Source organism: Caretta caretta, chromosome 9, assembly GCF_965140235.1.
Source record: "Caretta caretta isolate rCarCar2 chromosome 9, rCarCar1.hap1, whole genome shotgun sequence".
In the NCBI taxonomy this organism is placed as follows: Eukaryota; Metazoa; Chordata; order Testudines; family Cheloniidae; genus Caretta; species Caretta caretta.
The window spans coordinates 48,957,102-48,978,709 of NC_134214.1; the positions used below are offsets into that span (position 1 = coordinate 48,957,102).

Sequence of the window (21,608 nt, forward strand, 5' to 3'; positions counted from 1 at the left end):
AGAAAGAGGATCTGGGTAACTACAGGCCAGTCAGCCTCACTTCAGTCCCTAGAAAAATCATGGAGCAGGTCCTCAAGGAATCAATTCTGAAGCACTGAGAGGATAGGAAAGTGATCAGGAACAGTCAGCATGGATTCACCAAGGGCAAGTCATGCCTGAATAAGCTAACTGCCTTCTATGACAAGATAACTGGCTCTGTGGATGAAGGGAAAGCAGTAGACGTGTTATTCCTTGACTTTAGCAAAGCTTTTGATATGGTCTCCCACAGTATTCTTGCCAGAAAGTTAAAGAAGTATGGGCTGGATGAATTGACTATAAGGTGGAGAGAAAGCTGGCTAGAATATTGGGCTCAACAGGTAGTGATCAATGGCTCCATGTCTAGCTGGCAGCCGGTATCAAGCGGAGTGCCCCAAGGGTTGGTCCTGAGGCCGGTTTTGTTCAATATCTTCATTAATGATCTGAAGGATGGCGTGGATTACACCCTCAGCAAGTTTGCAGATGACACTAAACTGGGAGGAGTGGTAGATACGTTGGAGGGTAGGGATAGGATACAGAGGGACCTAGACAAATTAGAGGATTGGGTCAAAAGAAATCTGATGAGGCTCAACAAGGACAAGTGCAGAGTCCTGCACTTAGGACAGAAGAATCCCATGCACGGCTACAGACTAGGGACCGAGTGGCTAAGCAGCAGTTCTGCACAAAAGGACCTACGGGTTACAGTGCATGAGAAGCTGGATATGAGTCAACAGTGTGCCCTTGTTGCCAAGAAGGCTAACGGCATTTTGGGCTGTATAAGTAGGAGCTTTGCCAGCAGATCGGGGGACGTGATCGTTCCCCTCTATTCGACATTGGTGAGGCCTCATCTGGAGTACTGTGTCCAGTTTTGGGCCCCATGCTACAAGAAGGATGTGGAAAAATTGGAAAGAGTCCAGCAGAGGGCAACAAAAATGATTAGGGGACTGGAGCACATGATTTATGAGGAGAGGCTGAGGGAACTGGGATTATTTAGTCTGCAGAAGAGAAGAATGAGGGGGGATTTGATAGCTGCTTTCAACTACCTGAAAGGGGGTTCCAAAGAGGATGGATCTAGACTGTTCTCACTGGTAGGAGATGACAGAACAAGGAGTAATGGTCTCAAGTTGCAGTGGGAGAGGTTTAGGTTGGATATTAGGAAAAACTTTTTCCTAGGAGGGTGGTGAAGCACTGGAATGGGTTACCTAGGGAGGTGGTGGAATCTCCATCCTTAGAGGTTTTTAAGGTCAGGCTTGACAAAGCCCTGGCTGGGATGATTTAGTTGGGGATTGGTCCTGCTTTGAGCAGGGGGTTGGACTAGATGACCTCCTGAGGTCCCTTCCAACCCTGAGATTCTGTGATTCTATGATTCTATGATACCTGCTCATCACCATGGGCCACCACAGCACTGCCACCAGCCTGGCCCTGGGCTGGATGAGATCAACTCACGAAGGACAACAGCTGGCTGAAGCTGAACCCGAGCAAGGCAGAGTGAATGCTGCTGGGCAGAGGAAAGTACTTGGAGGACTTTGCAACTGTAGGGCAGTTTCCTTTGGCTGAAGGGTCACACCCACAACTGGTCAATACAGTCCATGATCTAGGAGTGCTCCTGGTTCCCTTGCTGATGCTGAGCTCTCACATGGCAGCACGCATGAGTAACGCTTTCTACTAGCTCCGGTTGGCTAGGAGATTCCATCCCATCCTGGCAGACAAAGAGCTGGCCTCAGTTACTCATGCCTTCATCACTTCCCGTCTGGCATATGGCAATGGGATATACCTGGGCATGAGGCCTTCAGCACTTAGGAAATTCCAACTAGTATGGCCTGTTACAGTGTGTCTCCTCAACAACACAGGCTACTAAGAGCACATCAAACCTGTTCTCTGCTCCCCACAACGGCTTCCCAAAGAATAGAGTCAATTTCCAGGTCTCAGTCCTTATCTTCAAGGGACTCCATAGCTTGGGCCCAGGGTACCTAAAAGTGTCTAGTGATCTGGGATGTAGACTAATCAACAACTCCACTCCTTACTCTTTTGTGTCATATGGGTAGAGTTCATCTCTGCAAAAGACAGACTTTCCCAGGGGCCAGTCCCATACTGTGGGACGAACTCTCCCACGGGAGTAAGGACCATCCCAAACTTCCCCACTTGCCCCTCCAAGGGCAAGGAGCACTCCTTTGTCCTGCCTTCTCTAATACAAACCCAGCAGCATGGACATAACAAAAAACAAACAAACACCCTACCAAACCAAAACCCTCCTCTGCACAACAGGTCTCCCCGAGGGGAGGGTGAGAGAGAGAAAACAAACTACACATGACAGATGTTAAGACACTTTGCTTAATGCTCATATACTATGGTGAGGAGTGTGGTATAAGAACCCATACAGAACAGGCCCCCAGCCTCCCTTCAGCACTAGTGCCCCCCTACCTTCCAGCACTCACGCCTCTGCCTACCCCAGACACCCTAGTACCCCCTCAACACCCAGACATCTACACACCATAGACACCTACCGGCACCCTGACACTCATGCACCCTAGCAGTTCCCCAGACTTTCTCCCACCTAACCTCAGTCACAGCTACCATGTTTCGTGCAGTTCCACATCCTGTTGCCCATGGTATAGTGTGTTGCCCACAAGCTGGAGTTTATGGTCACATGCAAATGATTTGCAAATATGCAAAATCATTTGCATATAATATCAACCGTGGAACTTAAAACTTGGCAGCTACGTAACTTGGGAACTTAACTTAGGCAGAAGCCCACAGCAGCCTGGAAAAATTTCTGTTCAACCTAGACAAAGATTTCTCCTGACAATGGGAGTTGCATTGTTAAGAAGTTGCAGTAACTTACATTTATTTCATTTTACAAGGCTTAAAAGGATGTCTCTTTTCCCTATATTTTTAATGCTCCTGAGTTGTTTCTGTCTCATTCCCCTTACAGTACCCGAGTCTATGACCCAAAGTTCACAAGTGTTGGCTCAGTGTGTGACAACATCCCACCATGAACATAATACAGCAGTGCTGTGTTCTCTGCACCAGCTCCCAAGTTGGCTTGTGAATGGAGTTGAAGGTGTTGGTTTTGAGCTATGAAGCCCTAAATGATGTGAGACCAACCTACCTGGGTCACTCTGCTCTCCTCATGCCACACTGCCACAGCTGCAGTCAGCGGAAATGCCTGAACTGGAGCCCCTATGTAGAGTCTCCAAGGAGAGAGGATGCAGCTGGCAAGGGCATTCTCTGTGAAGGCTCCTAGACTTTGGTTTTTGCTCCCCTAACCTTGGTCTGAAATTACCCAAACTGACTGCAAAGCCCATCTACTTTCCCTGAATTTTGGGGGAAGAGCAGAGAGGGTGGTGTGGTTTAATGTTAGTCTTTTTTTCTCTTGCTTGTGGGAGTTGTTAATTATAATAACTGAATATTTAAAAGTTGTCAAGGGCATTCTTTCACATATTGTTATGATTTTGTAGTGAGATATTAAGGTTGTATCGTAAGTTTCAGTTTTACAGGGTCTGTACCTTAGTGTCTCACCTTTCTTCTGAACCCTTTTTGGCAAACATGCCATGGGAAATTGGAACCAAATTTCAGCTACTAATTAATGTGTGTGTGGAATGATCTCCAATGTGTATTTTGCATTTATATGTTTTGGGTTTTTTTTTTTTTTAGGAAAGTTGGGTAACCGGAACAGCGGAAGAGTTTGAATTTTCCACACAACATGCATTTGCTGCTCCTGGCTGCTGCCTGAGCAGTAACACTATGTTATCAGAGATAATCAGACACTCAGCACACATGCCCTCTAGTTCATTAGCATATGTGTGGCAGTGACTAGTGCCTTGGTTGTCATGGCAACAGATGCCTTTGATAATTCATTGACCTCAGACAACCGTAACTTTATTCCAGAGCAGGGTCCCAGGAGGAACGGCAAAGACACCAGACTGGGTTTGGACAAGTTCCTGCAGTAGTCCTTTGGGCTTCAGGTAAGTTACACTGTTTCTTTTCACAGGGGAATTGTTTGTTCTTTCCTGAGAAAGGGTTACATGAAAATAAGACACAAAATTACTGTAACGATGTCGGAATTAGAACACGGGTCAGCAGAGCCTGGGGCAGCTGACATTCCCACGGTGACACCAGCAACATGCCGGAGAATAGGTGCCACAGGAAGTACCACTCAAGAGATCCAGAATGACAGTACCCTGCATCCCTCTGACTGGCAAGCCACCCTATTTAACCCTGGACGGCACCCCAGGAAGTTGTCTGGGCAGCCACACAGACTTCAGGTGTGCTGCAATTCTGGACCTTGATCTCCGGTCTCCAATCCCAGCCTGAGTTTGACCCTGACTCTTGTCCTCCTGCCTTCAGCCTGGTCATACCTCTGATCTCTGGCCTCTGACCCCAACTCTTGCTTATTGAACCTGGCTGTAGCACAGGGGTCTCAAGTCCTGGCCTGTGGGCCATCTGCGACCTGAGAACCTCCCCACTGCGGCCCGCGAAGGAGAGACGCATGCAGCCACGCTGCCAGCAATATCTGCTGCAGGCGTCACCCCCAGCAGTTCCCATTGGCTGGAGGAGAGGGTCAGAGATATCATCACTAGTCTCCAGGCAGAGTCAGCCACAGAGGCAGCATCATTAGCTGCCGGGCAGAGTCAGCCATGGAGGCAGCATCACTTTTTTCCACAATGAATATAAACAAGTCAAAATACCGAACACAACTATCTGATGCACACCTTGCTACAATACTGAAGGTTTCAACTGCTCAGTCACTGAGGCCAAACATCAACAAACTGACAGAACTGAAGCATTGCCAGATGTCTGGCAAACACTAAACCACCTTGATTGCACTTGCCTCATTAGCACTACAAAAGTGATTTTTCCCTCCCTTGGTATTCACCCCTTCTTGTCAACTGTTGAGAATACGCCACTTCCATCTTAACTGAATTGGCTCATTAGCACTGACCCCCACTTGGTAAGGCAACTCCCATCTTTTCATGTGCTGTGTATTTAGACCTGTATTTTCCACTCCATGCATCTGATGAAGTGGGTTTTAGCCCACAAAAGCTTATGCCCAAATAAATGTGTTAGTCTCTAAGGTGCCACAAGGACTCCTCATTGTTTTTGCTGATACAGACTAACACACCTACCGCTCTGAAATTAAAAACTCTCTGGCAGGCAAAGAATTGTATAAAGTTGTATGACAGTTTTATTATTTCTAAGAAATTTGAAATAAAAAATACAATATAAATGTTTTCTTTTCTGAACACCAGCTTCAGTGACATTATTGGCCCGCTGGGAGGATTTGAGGACTGGCACTGGCCCTAAGGTAAACTGAGTTTGAGACCCTTGCTTCAGCGATTCCTTCAATCCATGCTCACAAATATCAACCCTGATGTGTGGACCCCAGCTCCGCTGTAACCAGCAGGCCAGAATGCCTATGCACCTGTCCCTTATAATTACAGATCCTCTCCTGTAGATTCTCTGCTTCTTACAAATTGGAGGCTAGGAGTTTAAAAGGCAAATATTCACAAAGAAAGTGGGAAATTATAAATGTGTGAGTCCCAGGTCAGTTTTCTGTTACACAATTTTAAAAATATGTCATGTAGAATCATAAGTTGAAGTAAAATTGAAGTTACATTAAAATAGAAACATGTTTTGTTTGCCTACAGTTTAATTACTTTCAGTATATCAGTCAACATGGCACTGAGTGGTGAAATATGGAGCTTCACAAAGATAACAATGGCCATAAACTATACATTGAACACAACAAATGCTTTATGTATTAAGCATGTTATTATTTAAATAGAAAATCATTAAAAACTAAGGAAATTCGCACACACAAAAACCTTTTGTTTAATGTTAGTTAAGATTGCTTACATCAGTAAACTAAACCACAAAAAAATAGGAAATGCAAAGCTAAGGATTAAAAAGTAGCAATATTCAAACACTCTCAAATTAGGACATTCCAGAATGAACGTTGCCTATTCAGCACCTCTTCCGCCTATGCATTATGATATAGTCTTTAAGTAGATGCAGAAGTGACCGCCTGCAAAAAATTTGGAGTAAGTGCTTGTGCAGCATCACATAGGGACCTCGGATTCTATCCCTGCCTCAGCCACCGAGTTTTTAAGCGATGCTGGCCAAGTCATTTACACCAAACTTTTCAGAGGCAGTTACTTGTGCGTGCAATTAAAGACTGTATCATAACGCATATCCACCAGAGGAGTGAAAAGAGACTGTATGGCTATTCTGGCATTTCTTAACTTGAGAGCGCTTGACTTTGCTACCTTTTAAGCCTTAATTTTGTATTTCCTGTTTGTTATGGTTAAGTTTATTGATGAGAGCAATCTTAACTCATATTAAATAATATTTTTTTGTTTGTGAATATAAATCAATAGTACAGCCGCCACACAGGTTTGGAAGCCACACAATGCAATGGGCTGGAACGGGTATGGAATGCGGACATGCTGAACAGGGTTATATTAACAAGGACGGATATGATGTCAGATATTATAGGCATTTGTCTGTGTTATTCATTTACCATTGAAATAGTGCAGCCTCTAGCTCATGAGACTTAAGAGCAGGGGTGGGCAAACTTTTTGGCCTGAGGGCCACATCGGGGTTGCGAAACTCTATGGAGGGTCAGGAAGGGAAGGCTGTGCCTCCCCATACAGCCTGGCCCCCCGCCCCATCCGCCCCCTCACTGCCCCCCTCAGAACTCCCGACCCATCCAACCCCCACTGCTCCTTGTCCCCTGACCGCCCCCTCCCGGGAGCCCCGCCCCAATTGCCCCCCCAGGGGACCCCACCCCCATCCAATCCCCCCTGCTCCTTGTCCCCTGACCGCCCCGTCCTGGGATTCCCCGCCCCTAATCACCACCCTGGTGCCCCATCCCCTATCCCACCCCCTTGTAGCCCCTCCCCTATCCAACTCTCCCTGCTCCCTGTCCCCTGACTGCCTCGACCTATCCACACCCCCACCCCCTGACAGGTCCCCAGGACTCTCATGCGTATCCAACGTCCTGTTCCACGTCCCCTGACCACCCTCCCCCCCAGAACCTCTGCCCCGTCCAATTGCTCCCTGCTCCCTGTCCCCTAACTGCCCCCTGGACCCCCCTCCTGCCCCTTATCCAACCTCCCTACCCCACTTACCATGCCACTCAAGAGTGGCAGGACTGGAAGCCATGCCGCCCGGTCGGAGCCAGCTGTGCTGCCGGTGTGGCTGCAGGGGTGGGGGGACAGCAGGGGAGGGACCGGGGGCTAGCCTCCCCAGCTGAGAACTCAAGGGCTGGGCAGGATGGGCCCACGGGCCACAGTTTGCCCACATCTGCTTAAGAGAGATCAACAGGAGTCTTTCCAAAGATCATCCCTGCTGTATGTCAGCTGCCCATCTGTATTATGGGAAATCTAGTGGCTATGGGAAATCCACGGCTACCATGATGCCTATTGTCAGGAGAGACGCCAAAAAAATCCAACTTGCAGCACAATTAAATGTCAAAATGGTACAATAAAATAGCTCACCATTATTAGCCTGGGTAAAACATACACTTTTCCAAATAACTCAAAACACTTGCTCACGTGAATAGAGACAAATTGTGTAACAAGAGGGACTTAGAATGTCAGGATTATGTGGAGACTCCTGGAGTCAGCCTACCGTAGTAATGTAGCGGGAATGGAATTCTGGAGCATCCTTCAAGAATGTCAGGCCAGGATGCGTTTCAACCACATCCTGAAAGACAAAACCAAGTGAAACTGGAACAAGAGTTTTTTTCCCTTTCAATTAGAGTTTAAAAATGACTGAATTTACAAAGTGATGCTCTGTGGCACTTTCCAAACTGCAAATGCAGCATTTAAAAAGCTAAATTACAATATTTTAAAATGAACCTTGTAAAAGAACAGGCATTTTCTGGGCAATACGCACCTGCTGGGCCATTTTGATTTACTTAAAGACAGAAAAACAAAGGAAGAATTAGTGAGCAGATGAAAACTCATTTTTACTGATAGAGAAATAAATGTTAGCTACGTGGACCATATGACTCTTTTCTCCCCAAATCCCTTTTTAATTCCTTGCAGATATTAATATTTGTCATACTGATACATCAGAAATAAGTGTTCTTCTGAAAGACTTTAAAAACAGCCCTTTGTGTCTTTCCAGAGCAATATACAACAACAGGAGAAAAGCTGCTTTTTTAAAATCTTCTTTCACAAAGATACACATAGCTGCAGTCCATACCTTTTCCATACTAACTTGACTATTTTGGAATTTCTCTTTCTCTCAGAATAGTTATTTTTTAGTGCCAAATCCTGGCCTAGTGGTATGGAATTCAGCCAGAGCTGCATGGCTGTGACATGTTCCCGGCTGTGGAAGACCTGCTCATATTGTGAATGTAAGAAGCCTCCATCAGGATGGCTGCATAAGCACTACATGCCTGCACTACAAGCATCTCCAGTGGCAAGGGGGAAGCATCATGGCTGTGCTCCATCTATAAGAAGATTCTGAGCATATACATGGTCTCCTTGAGGGCCAGTGGTGGTGAATAGCCACTGACTGACGGACAGGCAGCCAAGGAAACATTAAAATGTTTAATTATTTTGGGGATATTCTCTAGCCTATGCTACACTGGAGGTCAAACTAGATGATCACAGGGGTCCAATTCTGGCCTTGGAATCTGTGAATCCACAAAAAAGATTATACAGCTCTTAGATTGCACTAGCAGCTGCAAAATGGAGCTGTTGTCAATCAGGAGAGGCAACATGCCCTGGGGGGGGAATATGAAAAGTGCCACCAAGGAGCATGAGAAAAATCCATCCCAAAACTCTTATCCACAACCCCATAATGGTACCAGTTTTTTTTGTGGGAAGGCAACCACCACCTCAGAGATCCAATCTTGCCCCTCAAGGCATCTCCATGGTTGTGTACAGTGGGCACCACAATATCAGAAATGTATTAACACTGGAAGGAGCTCAGAGAAGGGCAGGAGCCAATGATCAGAAGAGCTGGAGGGACTAATTTATGAAAGGAAGATTAAAAGAGCTATGTACATAAAGAGCTTAGCAAGCAAAGACTAAGGAGGGACATGAATAAATTGCTTAGGGAGGTTGTGGAATCTCCATCATTGGAGATTTTTAAGAGCAGGTTAGACAAACTCCTGCCAGTGATGGTCTAGATAATACTTAGTCCTGCCATGAGAGCAGGGGACTGGACTAGATGACCTCTCAAGGTCCCTTCCAGGCCTATGATTCTATGATACGCGGCCACAAATATCTGAAGGAACTAGACACCAAGAATGGAGAGGGATGTTTGTTTTTTATAGTGCATAAGGGTAAAAGAAAAAGCAAAGGGATGAAATTAAAACAAGGATAACTTAGGCTGAATACAAAGAAAAACTTTTTGTAGAGTGGAATATAAATATGTAATAGGCGAGGTGACATATACAATGCTTTAGTTTAATAATTCTTTGCAAATATTTCAATGGTAGATTGCATTTGAGTCTGGAAGAAGTGTTATTAGGTAAATTAAATAATTGTTAACTGCACTCTTAACGCGCAAACGTTTTATACGTTAGTCTAATATCTATCTAGCGATCTCACAGTGCTTTGTATGTTCTCCTGTCCTGAGGTTTGAGATTTGCAGATACAACCACATGGAGAAGCTGGGAGGATTCAGTTTAGTTACCTGTTAATTCCAAATGGTTACCCCAACTGGAGACTGTGGGTCAAGTTAAAGTTTTGCAATAAATGGGCACAATTTTCAATTACTTCAGCAGGAGCTGCCGCTGCTCAACTCCTTCAAAAATAAGCACCTCCCTTACATTATTCTTTAAATTTAAGTCTAAAAAGCTACACCCCAACTAGAGCTCATTCAAAGCTCTGTATGCCCTTTACATACACTGAAGAAGTTACAAACAAATATCCCAAATTAGCAACACCCTTCCCCCTGCTCACCCAACCAGGTACTGCTGAGCAAGGTTTATGTACCTGAAGTAGTGGGATGAAATCCTCCTGCTCTAGGTAGTTGCAGTTGGGTTTTGCTAGAAGGTAAAGAAATTTGGCTGCATCATCATGGCAGCTCTGTAGTAATCTATGAGAGAGAGAAATAAGGTTATAAATTACTCAAACTAATTTATACTCTCAGAGGACACAGCAATCAGAAGCCACAGTTTGACTGTTAGGCTCCTTATTTAAAGTGCCAAATTTCAGCCAGAAGTTATGCAAAGTTATGCAATTTATGCAAAGTTGTGACCATGTAAGTTATGCACACCTGACATCAGAAGGGTAACACCTTATTCTCTTCCTTGATACCTTGAAACAACGGCCAAGTGTTTCTTGGAGGAGGTGAATATTGCTTCTCCCTAATATTACTGTGAGAAATACGGGTGTGCTCTTTGGTGACAGCTAATATGGTGTCTGGATCTATCAACACCAAGGTGTCACTGTCTCATAAAAGGGGATGGATATTTTACCCTAAGGGTCTGTCTGGGTAGCCGCGCCAGCCTGCCCACCTAGGGAAAGAGAGAGTAGGCCCTTTCCAATAGTCACCTATCAACATAAATGGGAGTCACTAAGAGACATTCCAAGAGCCAGTAAACTTAATAGGACTAGCCCATGCTCTGGGGAAGTGTCCAAGCCAGTTTGAATAGGTTGGGTCAGACAGAGTCACATAGATACATAGCAGGATCTGGGCTGGCTAGTAGAACGTACGTTGGTTGTGTTCTGTGTCTGCAGCTGAAGAGGAAAGTGCATCTAACTGGGCTTGTAGGGCAGCGTAACATTAGATAAGACAACGTAAGTAGGCTGTTATTTTTTAAATCCTTTTTTTGTTTTATGGTTTGTTCCAACTGCTAAATAAAACACCTTTGTTTGAAGGAGGCTGTTGGTCAAAATCACAGGACCCCAAAGGGAGGAAACGAAGGCGTCTGAACCCAGTCGGCCCTGCAGGGTTACAAGTAATTGGTACATGAGGCCGTGTGCTCAGGGTCTGGCCAAAGAGTGGAAGAATCACAAGATTCCACCTTGAGACAGCTAAGGGGAAAGAGGTCACGCGCCTGAGGGGGGCACTGGTACAGCTAGCTCCATAACTGTGACAACTGTCAAATAGCAACGACTGCCTTGAAGAAGAAGAAAAAGCCCTCTGAAGGCAATGGTTATGGTACTTCTTATCACTGTGTTCTGCTGTTCATGGTAGGGAATCATCATTACAGTTACTTGCCGACCTACGCAGTGCAGTGTGTCAAATGTTTACATCAAATGTTTATTTAAATTCTGAGACTTGAAGAAAATAATCTCTGTGCTTATTTGCTAAAAATGTAGAGTTTTGTTCTCTTTACTCTTCCCACACGAAGGTATCTTAGACCAGCATTCCCATTTTATTGAGCCACAGGTGTTAAGGCCAGATGGTATCATTAGGATCATAGCATCTGACCTCTTGCATAACAGACCAGAGAATTTCACCCAGCGATTCCTGCATCAAGCCTAGAACTTCTGGTTGAGCTAGAGCAGATTTCCTAGAAAGGGACATCCAGGCTTGCCTTAAAACACTTAAAGAGGTGGAAAACTATAGGTCAGTTGTTCCAGTGGTTAATTAATTATTATTATTTCTAATTTGAATTTGCCTGGCTTCAGCTACCAGCCACTGGATCTTATTATGCTTTTGTCTGCTAGGTTAGAGAACTCTATACTATCAGGAATCTTTTCTCTGTGTAGGTACTTACAGACCATGATCAAGTCAATTCTTAATCTTCTCTAGGATAAACTAATCTAGAATTGAGTTTCCCTCATCTCTTTCTATACAAGGCATGTTTTCCAGACTGCATACCATTCTTGCAGCTCTTTCCTAAACCTTCCAGTTTTTTGAAGTGTTGATATCAGACCTGGTCACAGTATTCAGTAATAGCCTCACTAATGCCATTTACAGTGGTAATATCACCTCTTCACTGCCACTTGATAATCTCCTGCTTGGCTAATGCTTTTAAAACTCTTGGTTGCAAGTTATTTGGTCCTGCAGTTTAAAAAAAAATGTTTGACTTTAGCAGCTTTCTGTTTAACATTCTGCCTAGTTCCTGCTGGAACAGAAAGTATTTAATTAACTGTGTAAGACAAAACTAAGTCATCCAGCTGCTTTTCAAATGCAGAACAGAAATATTTATTGAAGAACCTTTTCTGCACCATGATTGATAATTTTGCTATACCCATCTAATACTGGACCTATACCATTGTTAGGATGATTGCATTTGTTTCTGATTTAATTTTAAAAATTCATTCTTATTGTCCTTAACTCCACTGGCCACAGATTTTTTTCATTGATACTTTTAGCTTTCCTTATCAACTGGAAAGATTCATGTCTTCTCATTTTCTGAAAACTACGTTTTTAGTACATGACTCTGCCTCTCTTACTCTGAATGGGTGAAATGCACTTTTCTGCAAAGAAAAAGTGCAAGGCCTATATATCACCTGAATCCCGTTTAGGCCCTACCTTGAGGGTTTAAGGAAGTACGTGGCACAATAGGGTTTTTGCTAGTTGTCTGCAAAAGGGAGAATTTCACCCTGTGTGTGTAAGAGGGGCAGAACTGGCCCTTAGAAATCAATATTCATAGAATCGTTGAAAGGTAGGGCTGGAAGGGACCTCAAGAAGTCACCAAATTCAGTCCCCTGCGCTGAGTAAAGTAAACCTAAACCACCCCTGTTTTTAAAAACCTCCAATGATGGGGATTTCACAACCTCCCTTGGAAGCCTATTCCAGAGCTTAACTACCCTTATGATTAGTATCATGTGCAAATTTTAGAAGCATACTCTCCACTCCATTATCTAAGTCATTAATGAAAATATTGAATGGCATCAGACCCAGGACTGACCCCTGCGGGACCCCATTAGATACACCTCTCACTTTGACAGTGAACAGTTGATAACTACTCTGAGAGTATGGTCTTTCAACCAGCTGTGAACTCACCTTATAGTAATTTCATCTAGACCACATTTCCCTGCTTATGAGAATGTCATGTGGGACTGTCAAAAGTCTTACTAAAATTAAGTCATATATTGCTAATATCCATTTCTTATGTAGTTCTGATCTAACTTTTAACATAGAAAAGAAATTTAACATTTAGCATCTATTAAAGATGGATCCAGTGAGATGCCATAATAGAATTTCTCCCCGATAGTTTAATCTTTTTCCAAGACTGACGTATTTGAAGATGCTGCCAAACTCTACTGACAAAATTCCCTAGCATACAAATCACCCCAAAGAGGCAAACAATGGCTTCTTTTGTCAAGTGTGTGTGTGGGAAGTGGAGAAGGTTGGGGAGGGAGGCTGTAGAGGGGAATCTGCTTCAACTATAAAAATTGCTAGCAGGGTGTGGTACTTTACTGAATGGAAATATCCTCTATAGGATGATATCTTCTGTCTGTGACCCAGAGGAGTGAGTACTTCGGAAGAGTGGAACGTTATTCCAATCTTTGCTATTTCCTACTGCATAATTTTGTCAGTCAAGATTAACACATTTATCCAAATAACTGGTGTCTATTGAACCAAAACACACACACAAAAATGAGGCCTTCCCAGGCTTTCACCAAGCCCTTACTGAAAAATAATCGTAACGGACTGAGAAACAATGTAGAAAGTATCAGGCTCCAGAGCATTCACCAGTTATTGTGATGGAAACCGTAAGTTACTCAAAGAAAAATTACTCAGTAATTTTCAAGAACTGCAAAAATTAAAACACATTATTTATTTGTTATTTACTAGTGATTACTCATCATGAATAAGAATTAGTTATTAGACACTTGCACTCAGTCTTATGGGCATTTTCACCTGTGAGTAGCTTCATGCATGTGCATAGTCTCATTCAACTCACTGGGACTCCCCACATGTTATGGACACGTTTAAGTACTTGCTGGACTGAGGCATTAGAGGCTTGAAAACATGAAATTGTAGGAAATGGTTAGATAAACAAATGCACAGCATTTAGCCATAATGCTGCACTGGGAGTTCACGTTCAGTGGGTTTCCAGAAGGTCCCACTCCTCAGCCAGTTCTGCTATAAATCTGGGGTGCACGTAATCTGGTCTGATTTAGATGTTTAACTTTAGTAGATGCTGGAATATAAAGGATTTCCTCACGAATACATCACCCATTACCAAATACAGAATATGCAACATACTTAAAGTGCCATGTCTGAAAATAGGGGTTAATATAATGGCCCCCCTAGAGGAATGTGTTAGCACTGGCTATGTAAAGTTTACTAGCAGAGAGTTCTTAGGGTGTCTCTGAAGCGAGAGCAGTGGGCCCGGCAGGCAAGCCCCGTGGACAAGGCACCGGAGGCCCAGCCCGCTAAGGGACAGGTTACAAAGTATGCTCAGGCACCATATTTTTCCTCCATCAGCTTAACGGACGGAGCATCATGCCCAGTTTTTAACAACAACTCTCTACATTTTTGGTTATTTCTGCCCTTTAAGTTGCCTTTTCCATAGACCAGTGTGAAAATCTAATGCGAAGATCATTTTTAGGAGTAGTAACGAAACACTGAAGCAAAAGTTCGGGCAAACTTTCAATAACCTTAAAACAGAGTGAGTTTTAATCACTGTTTGCAGAAACATGCTGCTGCGCTGCAGAGTAAATCTGACAATTTTCGGGCTAAACCAACTTTCGAACCCAAAGCTACAGGGAAACTAACATAAGGCTTTGCCATGAGAGTTGCAAGTTTAACACTGGAGAGGCTGTTGTGACAGTGAACGGCAAATTAGACATGAATGAGCAGTTTGATTGCTGCAGAAAGAGAGGGAGGCTTTGGGCTGCATATGCAAACGCATCTGTCACCAAAAAGAGAGGCACTGGAGAGTGAGTTTTTGTGTGTGTGTTTTTTTGAAAAAAGGGGGTGGGGGGGGGGAGAAAACCTGTATTTGTGCTAGAAATGGCCCACCTTGATTTTCATACACATTGTGAGGAGAGTGGTCACTTTGGATAAGCTATTACCAGCAGGAGAGTGAGTTTGTGTGTGTGGTTTTTGGAGGGGGGTGGGGGGGTGAGAAAACCTGGATTTGTGCTGGAAATGGCCCACCTTGATTATCATACACATTTTAAAGAGAGTGGTCACTTTGGATGGGCTATTACCAGCAGGAGAGTGAGTTTGTGGGGGTGGGGGGGGCGGAGGGTGAGAAAACCTGGATTTGTGCTGGAAATGGCCCAACTTGATGATCACTTTAGATAAGCTATTACCAGCAGGAGAGTGGGGTGGGAGGAGGTATTGTTTCATGGTCTCTGTGTATATAATGTCTTCTGCAGTTTCCACAGTATGCATCCGATGAAGTGAGCTGTAGCTCACGAAAGCTCATGCTCAAATAAATTGGTTAGTCTCTAAGGTGCCACAAGTACTCCTTTTCTTTTTGCGAATACAGACTAACACGGCTGTTACTCTGAAACTAGACTCTGGCTGAGCTATTTTAAAATGGGAGCCAAAAGTTGGGCTCCCAAGACCATATTAAAATAAGTGGACTGATTTTCAAAACTTCTACAAATGAAGTAGCTCCCCCTGACCTCAAATGAGATTTGTGGGTGCTTAGCGCTTTTGAAAAATAAGGCCACTTATTTAGGTGCTAAAATGGACTTGGGTGTTTAAAGTTAGGCATCCATGTTTTAAAATGAAGGCCTGTTTCCATATGGCTATGGTTAAGGGGTGACTCGATGACAGTCTGTAAGTACCTAATATTTGGGGAAACAAATATTTAATAATGGCCTCTTAGCAGAGAAAGATCTAACATGATCCAATAACTGGAAGTTGAAGCTAGACAAATCCAGACTGGAAATAAGGTGTACATTTTTAATGGTGAGAGTAATTAACCATTAGAACAATTTACCAAGGATCACAGTGGATTCTCCACCACTGACAATGTTTAAATCAAGATTGGGTGTTTTTCTACAAGATTTGCTCTAGGAATTATTGTGGGGAAGTTCTAGGAGATTCTGGGTTCTACAGGGGGTCAGACTTGAGAATCACAATGTTCCCTTCTGGCCTTGGAATCTATGAAAACTGAAAGGTCTTCATAGAAGAACAATAAAAATTATCAGAGGCCTGGAGAAACTGACCTCTGAGGAAAGATTAAAACAGCAAAAAATAGTTTGGCAAGGAAAAGACCAAGTAGGGGCATGATACCAGTCTACAGATATTTGAAGGCTGTGACAATGAAGAAGGGATAAGAACTATTTCGTTTGATGCAAGAGAGATTGATTAGGACTAAGTGGAGGAACCTATGATACAATGTATGTATCAACAAAAACAATCTGACTGTGACTATCCTTATACATTTTACAGTTTTACTTTGGTAACTAGATGCTGTTATTCCAACAGTTTTTATATTTAGCTCAAGAAATACCTAGGGAGCACAGCTCCAAAGGCAGTTTGAAGGATTTGAAGGGTGCCCACTGAACTGGGCTGTGGAAGAGATGGAAATAACTCTGCTCGGGACTTTAAAAATTAAACTAAGTGATATTGCAGACATGTCCTATGGGCACAAAGAATGGGTAAGATAACAGGGCTGTTTCATCTCACACCATCTGTGGTTCCAAGCCTCCTAGCCAGAGCTCTCAATAGCCACAGGAGAGAATTCAGAAAGGAGCCTTGACAATGGCATGCTCCAGAGACAGTGAAACTCCTCTTACAGAGCCAAGTCCTTACTCAGGCATTTGGTAACAAATAAAAAACAAGTAAAGCCCTCAGGATCTGACCCACTGTGTCACGTCACCCCCACCTATATCTCAGCAACCTCCAGTTTACCTTCTACTTTACCCCACACTTCCACGATGACAGCAGAGCCCCAGGCCTGCTTCTCTCACAACAACATAACACCCTCTTTGCCCCCTGCACTTGGGATGCCCATCTACTTCTCCTCCATCACGCCCTTCAATCTCCTCATTTAAATACTTCCTTCGACTACTCTCCTGACTGAGCTTCCATTCTGCGAGCGGGACTAATCCCAGCAACAAAGTGACTGGTCACTGTAAGCCTCCTCCTCTCTTTCCCCATTTCCCTACTGCTTGTTACACACACACACAGAGGCTGCATCATCACTCGTGAGAGACTGTCAGCTCTCCAGAGACCATGTCTTTCTACTTGTGTGAGATATAGAGCTAACCTCAGGGGATGTAAAATAATGAGCAGTAATAAATACTCATGGCTGACAGGGCCATGATTCAGGAAAGCATATAATCATGAAGTCAGCAGGACTTAAGCACTTTCCTGAATCAGTGCCAGGGAGAAGAATGGTTCACTAGAGTGAGGGAACAGGATGCAGAGAGCCAGAGCCAGGGGTGCACTTCCACTGCATGCTGCAGAGCTGTGCTCCACTTTGGCAGGGAGGGGTCTTTGGAGACAGGCCAGGGAGGTGCAAGGGTAGGTACACTTAAAGTGCCCAAGCATGAAGTGTGCCAAAGAGAGGATCTGCAGCTGGAAGAAGGCTGCATGGCGCTCCCTCCCTCCACTCCTCCCAAATGGGCCAGATTCAAAAGCAATCCTGTTGGAATTGTGCCTCCAACAGGGGTTGTCAAACAATCTACAGTATTAAAAGACTCTACTCTCCATCCCAGAGTAGGACCACTGTTCTAGGGAACGATATTATCTTCTGACTGACACAGTGTCCATGTCACTGTACCTCATACATACATTTGCAGATATGGGCTATTCCTAGTCAATGGATGCAGACCCTATTAAAGCAGTGGGGGAAACAAACATTCAGTAAATTATGGGGAAGATAACTGAAACCAGTGTCAATTTTAAAATACGGATTTATTTGGACAGAAGGAGGAGGGGTTTGAAGAGTCTGGTGGGCAAGTAGGAAAGAAGGACTGAAGAAGTGTTAGGGCTGCCGGTTGAGTGACTGGCCTTTTCCTTTTCCGAGGAAGAATGTTCTTATATGCTGTACTCACTGTCTCCACATAGCTACGAACGAATGTACAGATACAAATCCCGTCCTTTCTCCCCCTGCTGCATTGAACATGGGGGCTTTCCAGTACAGAGGGCAGCCACATACCTGCAAATGAAACACACAGATACATGGTAGATGAGAAGGCTGGGATGTTAATACAGTCACAGAAAGGGCTTATTCATTTATGAACTCTATATTCTGTCAACAAACAACCTAATTAGGCTCTCACATCACAATACAAAACCCATTGGGCCTTACACCTCATCAGGCCAACACAAGAAGTCAACAGGGTCAAGCAGCCTCCACCAAGAATACCCTGCTCCCTGGTCCTCCCTATGTTGTTACATATAGGCAAGAGCATCCCATTTGTCCTGATGGTGCATATAGAGAGAGGCAGTCTCCACCACCTAGGACTCATATCCCATATGAAATTTAGATCAGCATCTGCATTGGCTTTTACTTCTGGATGCAATTCCAAGTGCTGGCCTAGGAAAACCGGTGCATTATGATCTCCATGGTGCTTCAGAGAAGCAAACCTGCCAAATTCCTTGAAAAATGCAGCAGTCAATCCAATCATCAAGAAGCCAATGCTTGACCCTGCAGCTCTCCCCAGCCACCATCGTGACTCCAACCTCCTACTCCTGGACAATTTAACTGAGGAAGCAGTCACATACTGGAGCCTGCTGGTTACATCAGCCAACCTCCTAGACACCTTGCAATCTGTGTACAGACCAGAGTACAGCACAGAGACTGCCCTACTGGAACTAAAAAGATGAGCTCCTCATGGCCATAGATACAGAAAAGATCCCCCTGCTCCAGTGTTTAATTTGTAATGAAAGAGGTGCTGGAGCTCAAGCAATTTTTTCACATTAATAACTGATGCAGCAAGCCCAGAGGTGCCGGAGCTGTGACCTGCCAGACCTAGAGGTGCAGGGGCTGTGACCTGCCAGGCCCATGACCTGCCAGGCCCAGAGGTGCTGGGGCTCTGAACTGCCAAGCCCAGAGGTGCCAGGGTTCTGACTAGGGTTGCCAACCCTCACAGGTTGGGCAGGAGTCTACCAGAATCGGATTCAATCTCCTGGTGGCTATTGAAAGCAATCCTGGAGATTTTAATAGGCCGCTAAAAGTCCAGTCGGCAGTGCATTGGGGCGAAGGCAGGCTCCCTACCTGTCCTGGCTCTGCATGGCTCCCAGAAGCCGGCATGTCCATCTCCTAGGCGCAGGGGCAGGTAGTGGGTCTCCGTATGCTGCCCCCATGCCTGAGCGCCAACTCCACAGCTCCCATCGGCCAGAAACCGTGGCCAATGGGAGCTGTGAGGGCAGTGCCTTCAGGCAGGAGCAGCGCACAGAGCTGCATGGCTGCCCCTGAGCCTAGGAGCTGGACATGCCGGCTGCTTTCAGGAGCCGCCGGGGTAAGCGTCGCGTGGTTGGAGCCCACACCCCAAAGCTGCTCCCACACCCCAATGCCTGAGCCCCCTCCTCCACCCAAACTCCCTCTCAGGGGCCGCACCCCAAATCTCGTCCCGCATCCCATCCCCGCCCCAGCCCTGAGCCCCCTCCCGCATCCTGAATCCCTCTGCGTCAGCCCAGAGCCCCCTCCTGAACCCCAAACTCCTTACCCCCAGCCGGAGTCCTCACTCCCTTCCACACCCTAGCCCCTGCCCCAGTCCGGAGCCCCCTCCTGTACCCCAAACCCCTCAGCCCTAGCCGGAGCCCTCACCATCTCTTGCACCCCAACCCTCTGCCCCAGCCCGGTGAAAGTGAGTGAGGGTGGGGGAGAACGAGCGACGGAGAGAAGGGGGATGGAGTGAGTGGGGGCAGGGCCCCAGAGAAGGGGCGGGGCAAGGATGTTCAGGTTTGTGCGATTAGCAAGTTGGCAACCCTGCTCTGACCTGCCAGGCCCAGAGGTGCCGGGGCTCTGACCTGCCAGGCCCAGAGGTGCCGGGGGCTCTGACCTGGCACAAATTAAGCATTACCCTGCTCATAGTTCTGGCCCTCCCTGCAGCCTTTGACAAGTGCACCACAAGGCCCTGCTAAGACGCCTATGTGACATAGCAGGAGTAGATAGCCCAGCTCTGTTGTAGCTCCAGCCCCTATCATTCCTCTCCAGAGAGTGAGATGGGTAACTGCTCCTCCTCTCTGAAGGCCCTTGTGGAGTCACACTATCCCCGCTTCTCCTCAAAATCTCCATGAGACCACTGGGGGACCACAGGCTCCGCTGGCAACAGCATGCCAATAACACTCAACTCTCTCTCTCATTCTCAACTGATGCAACCACCACCAAGAGGTCAGAATACCTACAAGAGATCGGCTCTTGGATTAAGGAGCAGCTGGCTCAAGCTGAATCCAGGCACGACCAAAGTGATTCTGGTTGGAAAGGGGAAACACTAGGAAACACTAACTGAGATACAAGCCCCACCTTCCACTGAAAGCCTCTCTCACAGCCTCTCTTTTTTTATGTTGAACAAAGTTCTCTCCTTGGCACCCTCCCCTAACTTCTTCCTGTGGTTGTCCCTCTTCCTACCAGAACACCAGCCAGCTGAATAACTACTTTTGGATCTGACCATCCTGATTTCAGTCCACTGTACATGAGCCAGGACTAGGTATGCAGTGAGAAAGGACGGAGACTCATGTTGTGCTATTTTATTTATAAAGGCGGCAAGTTCTATTGCACTTGCTTCAGAACTCTGAATCTAGAGTCGTATCAGTTCTACTGTATTGCAGCAGTGGACCTTGACACAGCTTGACGTCATCAGATAATGTGCTGACCCAGCAATGTCTCAGCGTATCACTGATTGAAGCACTTGTCTCCTCTGCACAGCCGTGCTGCTTTTTCTGCTTTGAGTCTGGCAAGGGCCCAGACAGACACCTTTGCTGCCCTTGCATGACACATAATATGAGTCATTGAACTTTTTTGTCCCACACTTGATGGTTTCCTGGGCATCTCCTCAGAGGGTGTGTTCTGACAGCTGCTGTTATATTTATTACAAAGCCAGTCTCTACCTTCACAAAATTTTTGCTCATGAAACTAGAATGCCCCTCCTGGATGGAGCGTCACTGTTCCAGCATCAATGAACAATATACTCTGAATAAATGAGAATTTATGTTATGGTTGCTAGTGCATTAACAGCCTGAGGAGAGTACATGCTTGAAACATGGAAAAATAGGGTAACGTGGCAAATTGTTCCTGAACCAGGGGTTCTGTTCCCCAGATCTAGGCTCTCATTTGCAGACTGTTAGGACTCTAAAGCTGCTGAACTCCTTTGTCTGCATTATACAAACTGAGCATCCAAGGATCAGTGCAACATGGGGTTTAGCTGGCCACATCCTTCTTCTGCTAATCATGCGCTAAAAGAGACTGGTTTCAGAGTAGCACCCGTGTTAGTCTGTATTCGCAAAAAGAAAAGGAGGACTTGTGGCACCTTAGAGACTAAGCTTTCGTGAGCTACAGCTGTTGTGCTAGAGGTGGTGTTACCAGTATCCCCTACCACAAACCTGCCTGTACCCCTTGGGTATGTACTTGGCATGACGAGCTTATGCCGCTGCTCACCATTGTCCATGCTACCCTGGGTACACTACTATTTTTAGCATACCAGCTCGATGACAGCTGGTGTAAGTACATCTACACACGCTGGGAATCACAGCCCTAGCATCAAGTGTAATCATAGCCATAGACTAGGCCTGCTTCGTGCCATCTCAGGATC

At 45.4% G+C, this 21,608-nt stretch overlaps 1 protein-coding gene across 5 annotated transcripts in view; it reads right to left on the reverse strand.

Moving 5' to 3' along the window:
* Positions 1 to 21,608, reverse strand: part of PPP2R3A (protein phosphatase 2 regulatory subunit B''alpha) — a 141,953-nt gene that overhangs the window by 51,959 nt on the left and 68,386 nt on the right. For 4 of the 5 annotated variants that reach the window (XM_048863979.2, XM_048863977.2, XM_075132275.1 and 1 more), the window contains 3 exons: positions 17,907 to 18,010; positions 9,972 to 10,074; positions 7,648 to 7,722 (listed from right to left, as the gene is read on the reverse strand). In XM_048863979.2, the coding sequence (XP_048719936.2) occupies positions 7,648 to 7,722; positions 9,972 to 10,074; positions 17,907 to 18,010 (282 nt within the window). The remainder of the gene's footprint in view (positions 1 to 7,647; positions 7,723 to 9,971; positions 10,075 to 17,906; positions 18,011 to 21,608) is intronic. The other variant, XM_075132274.1, reaches the window with a different exon arrangement.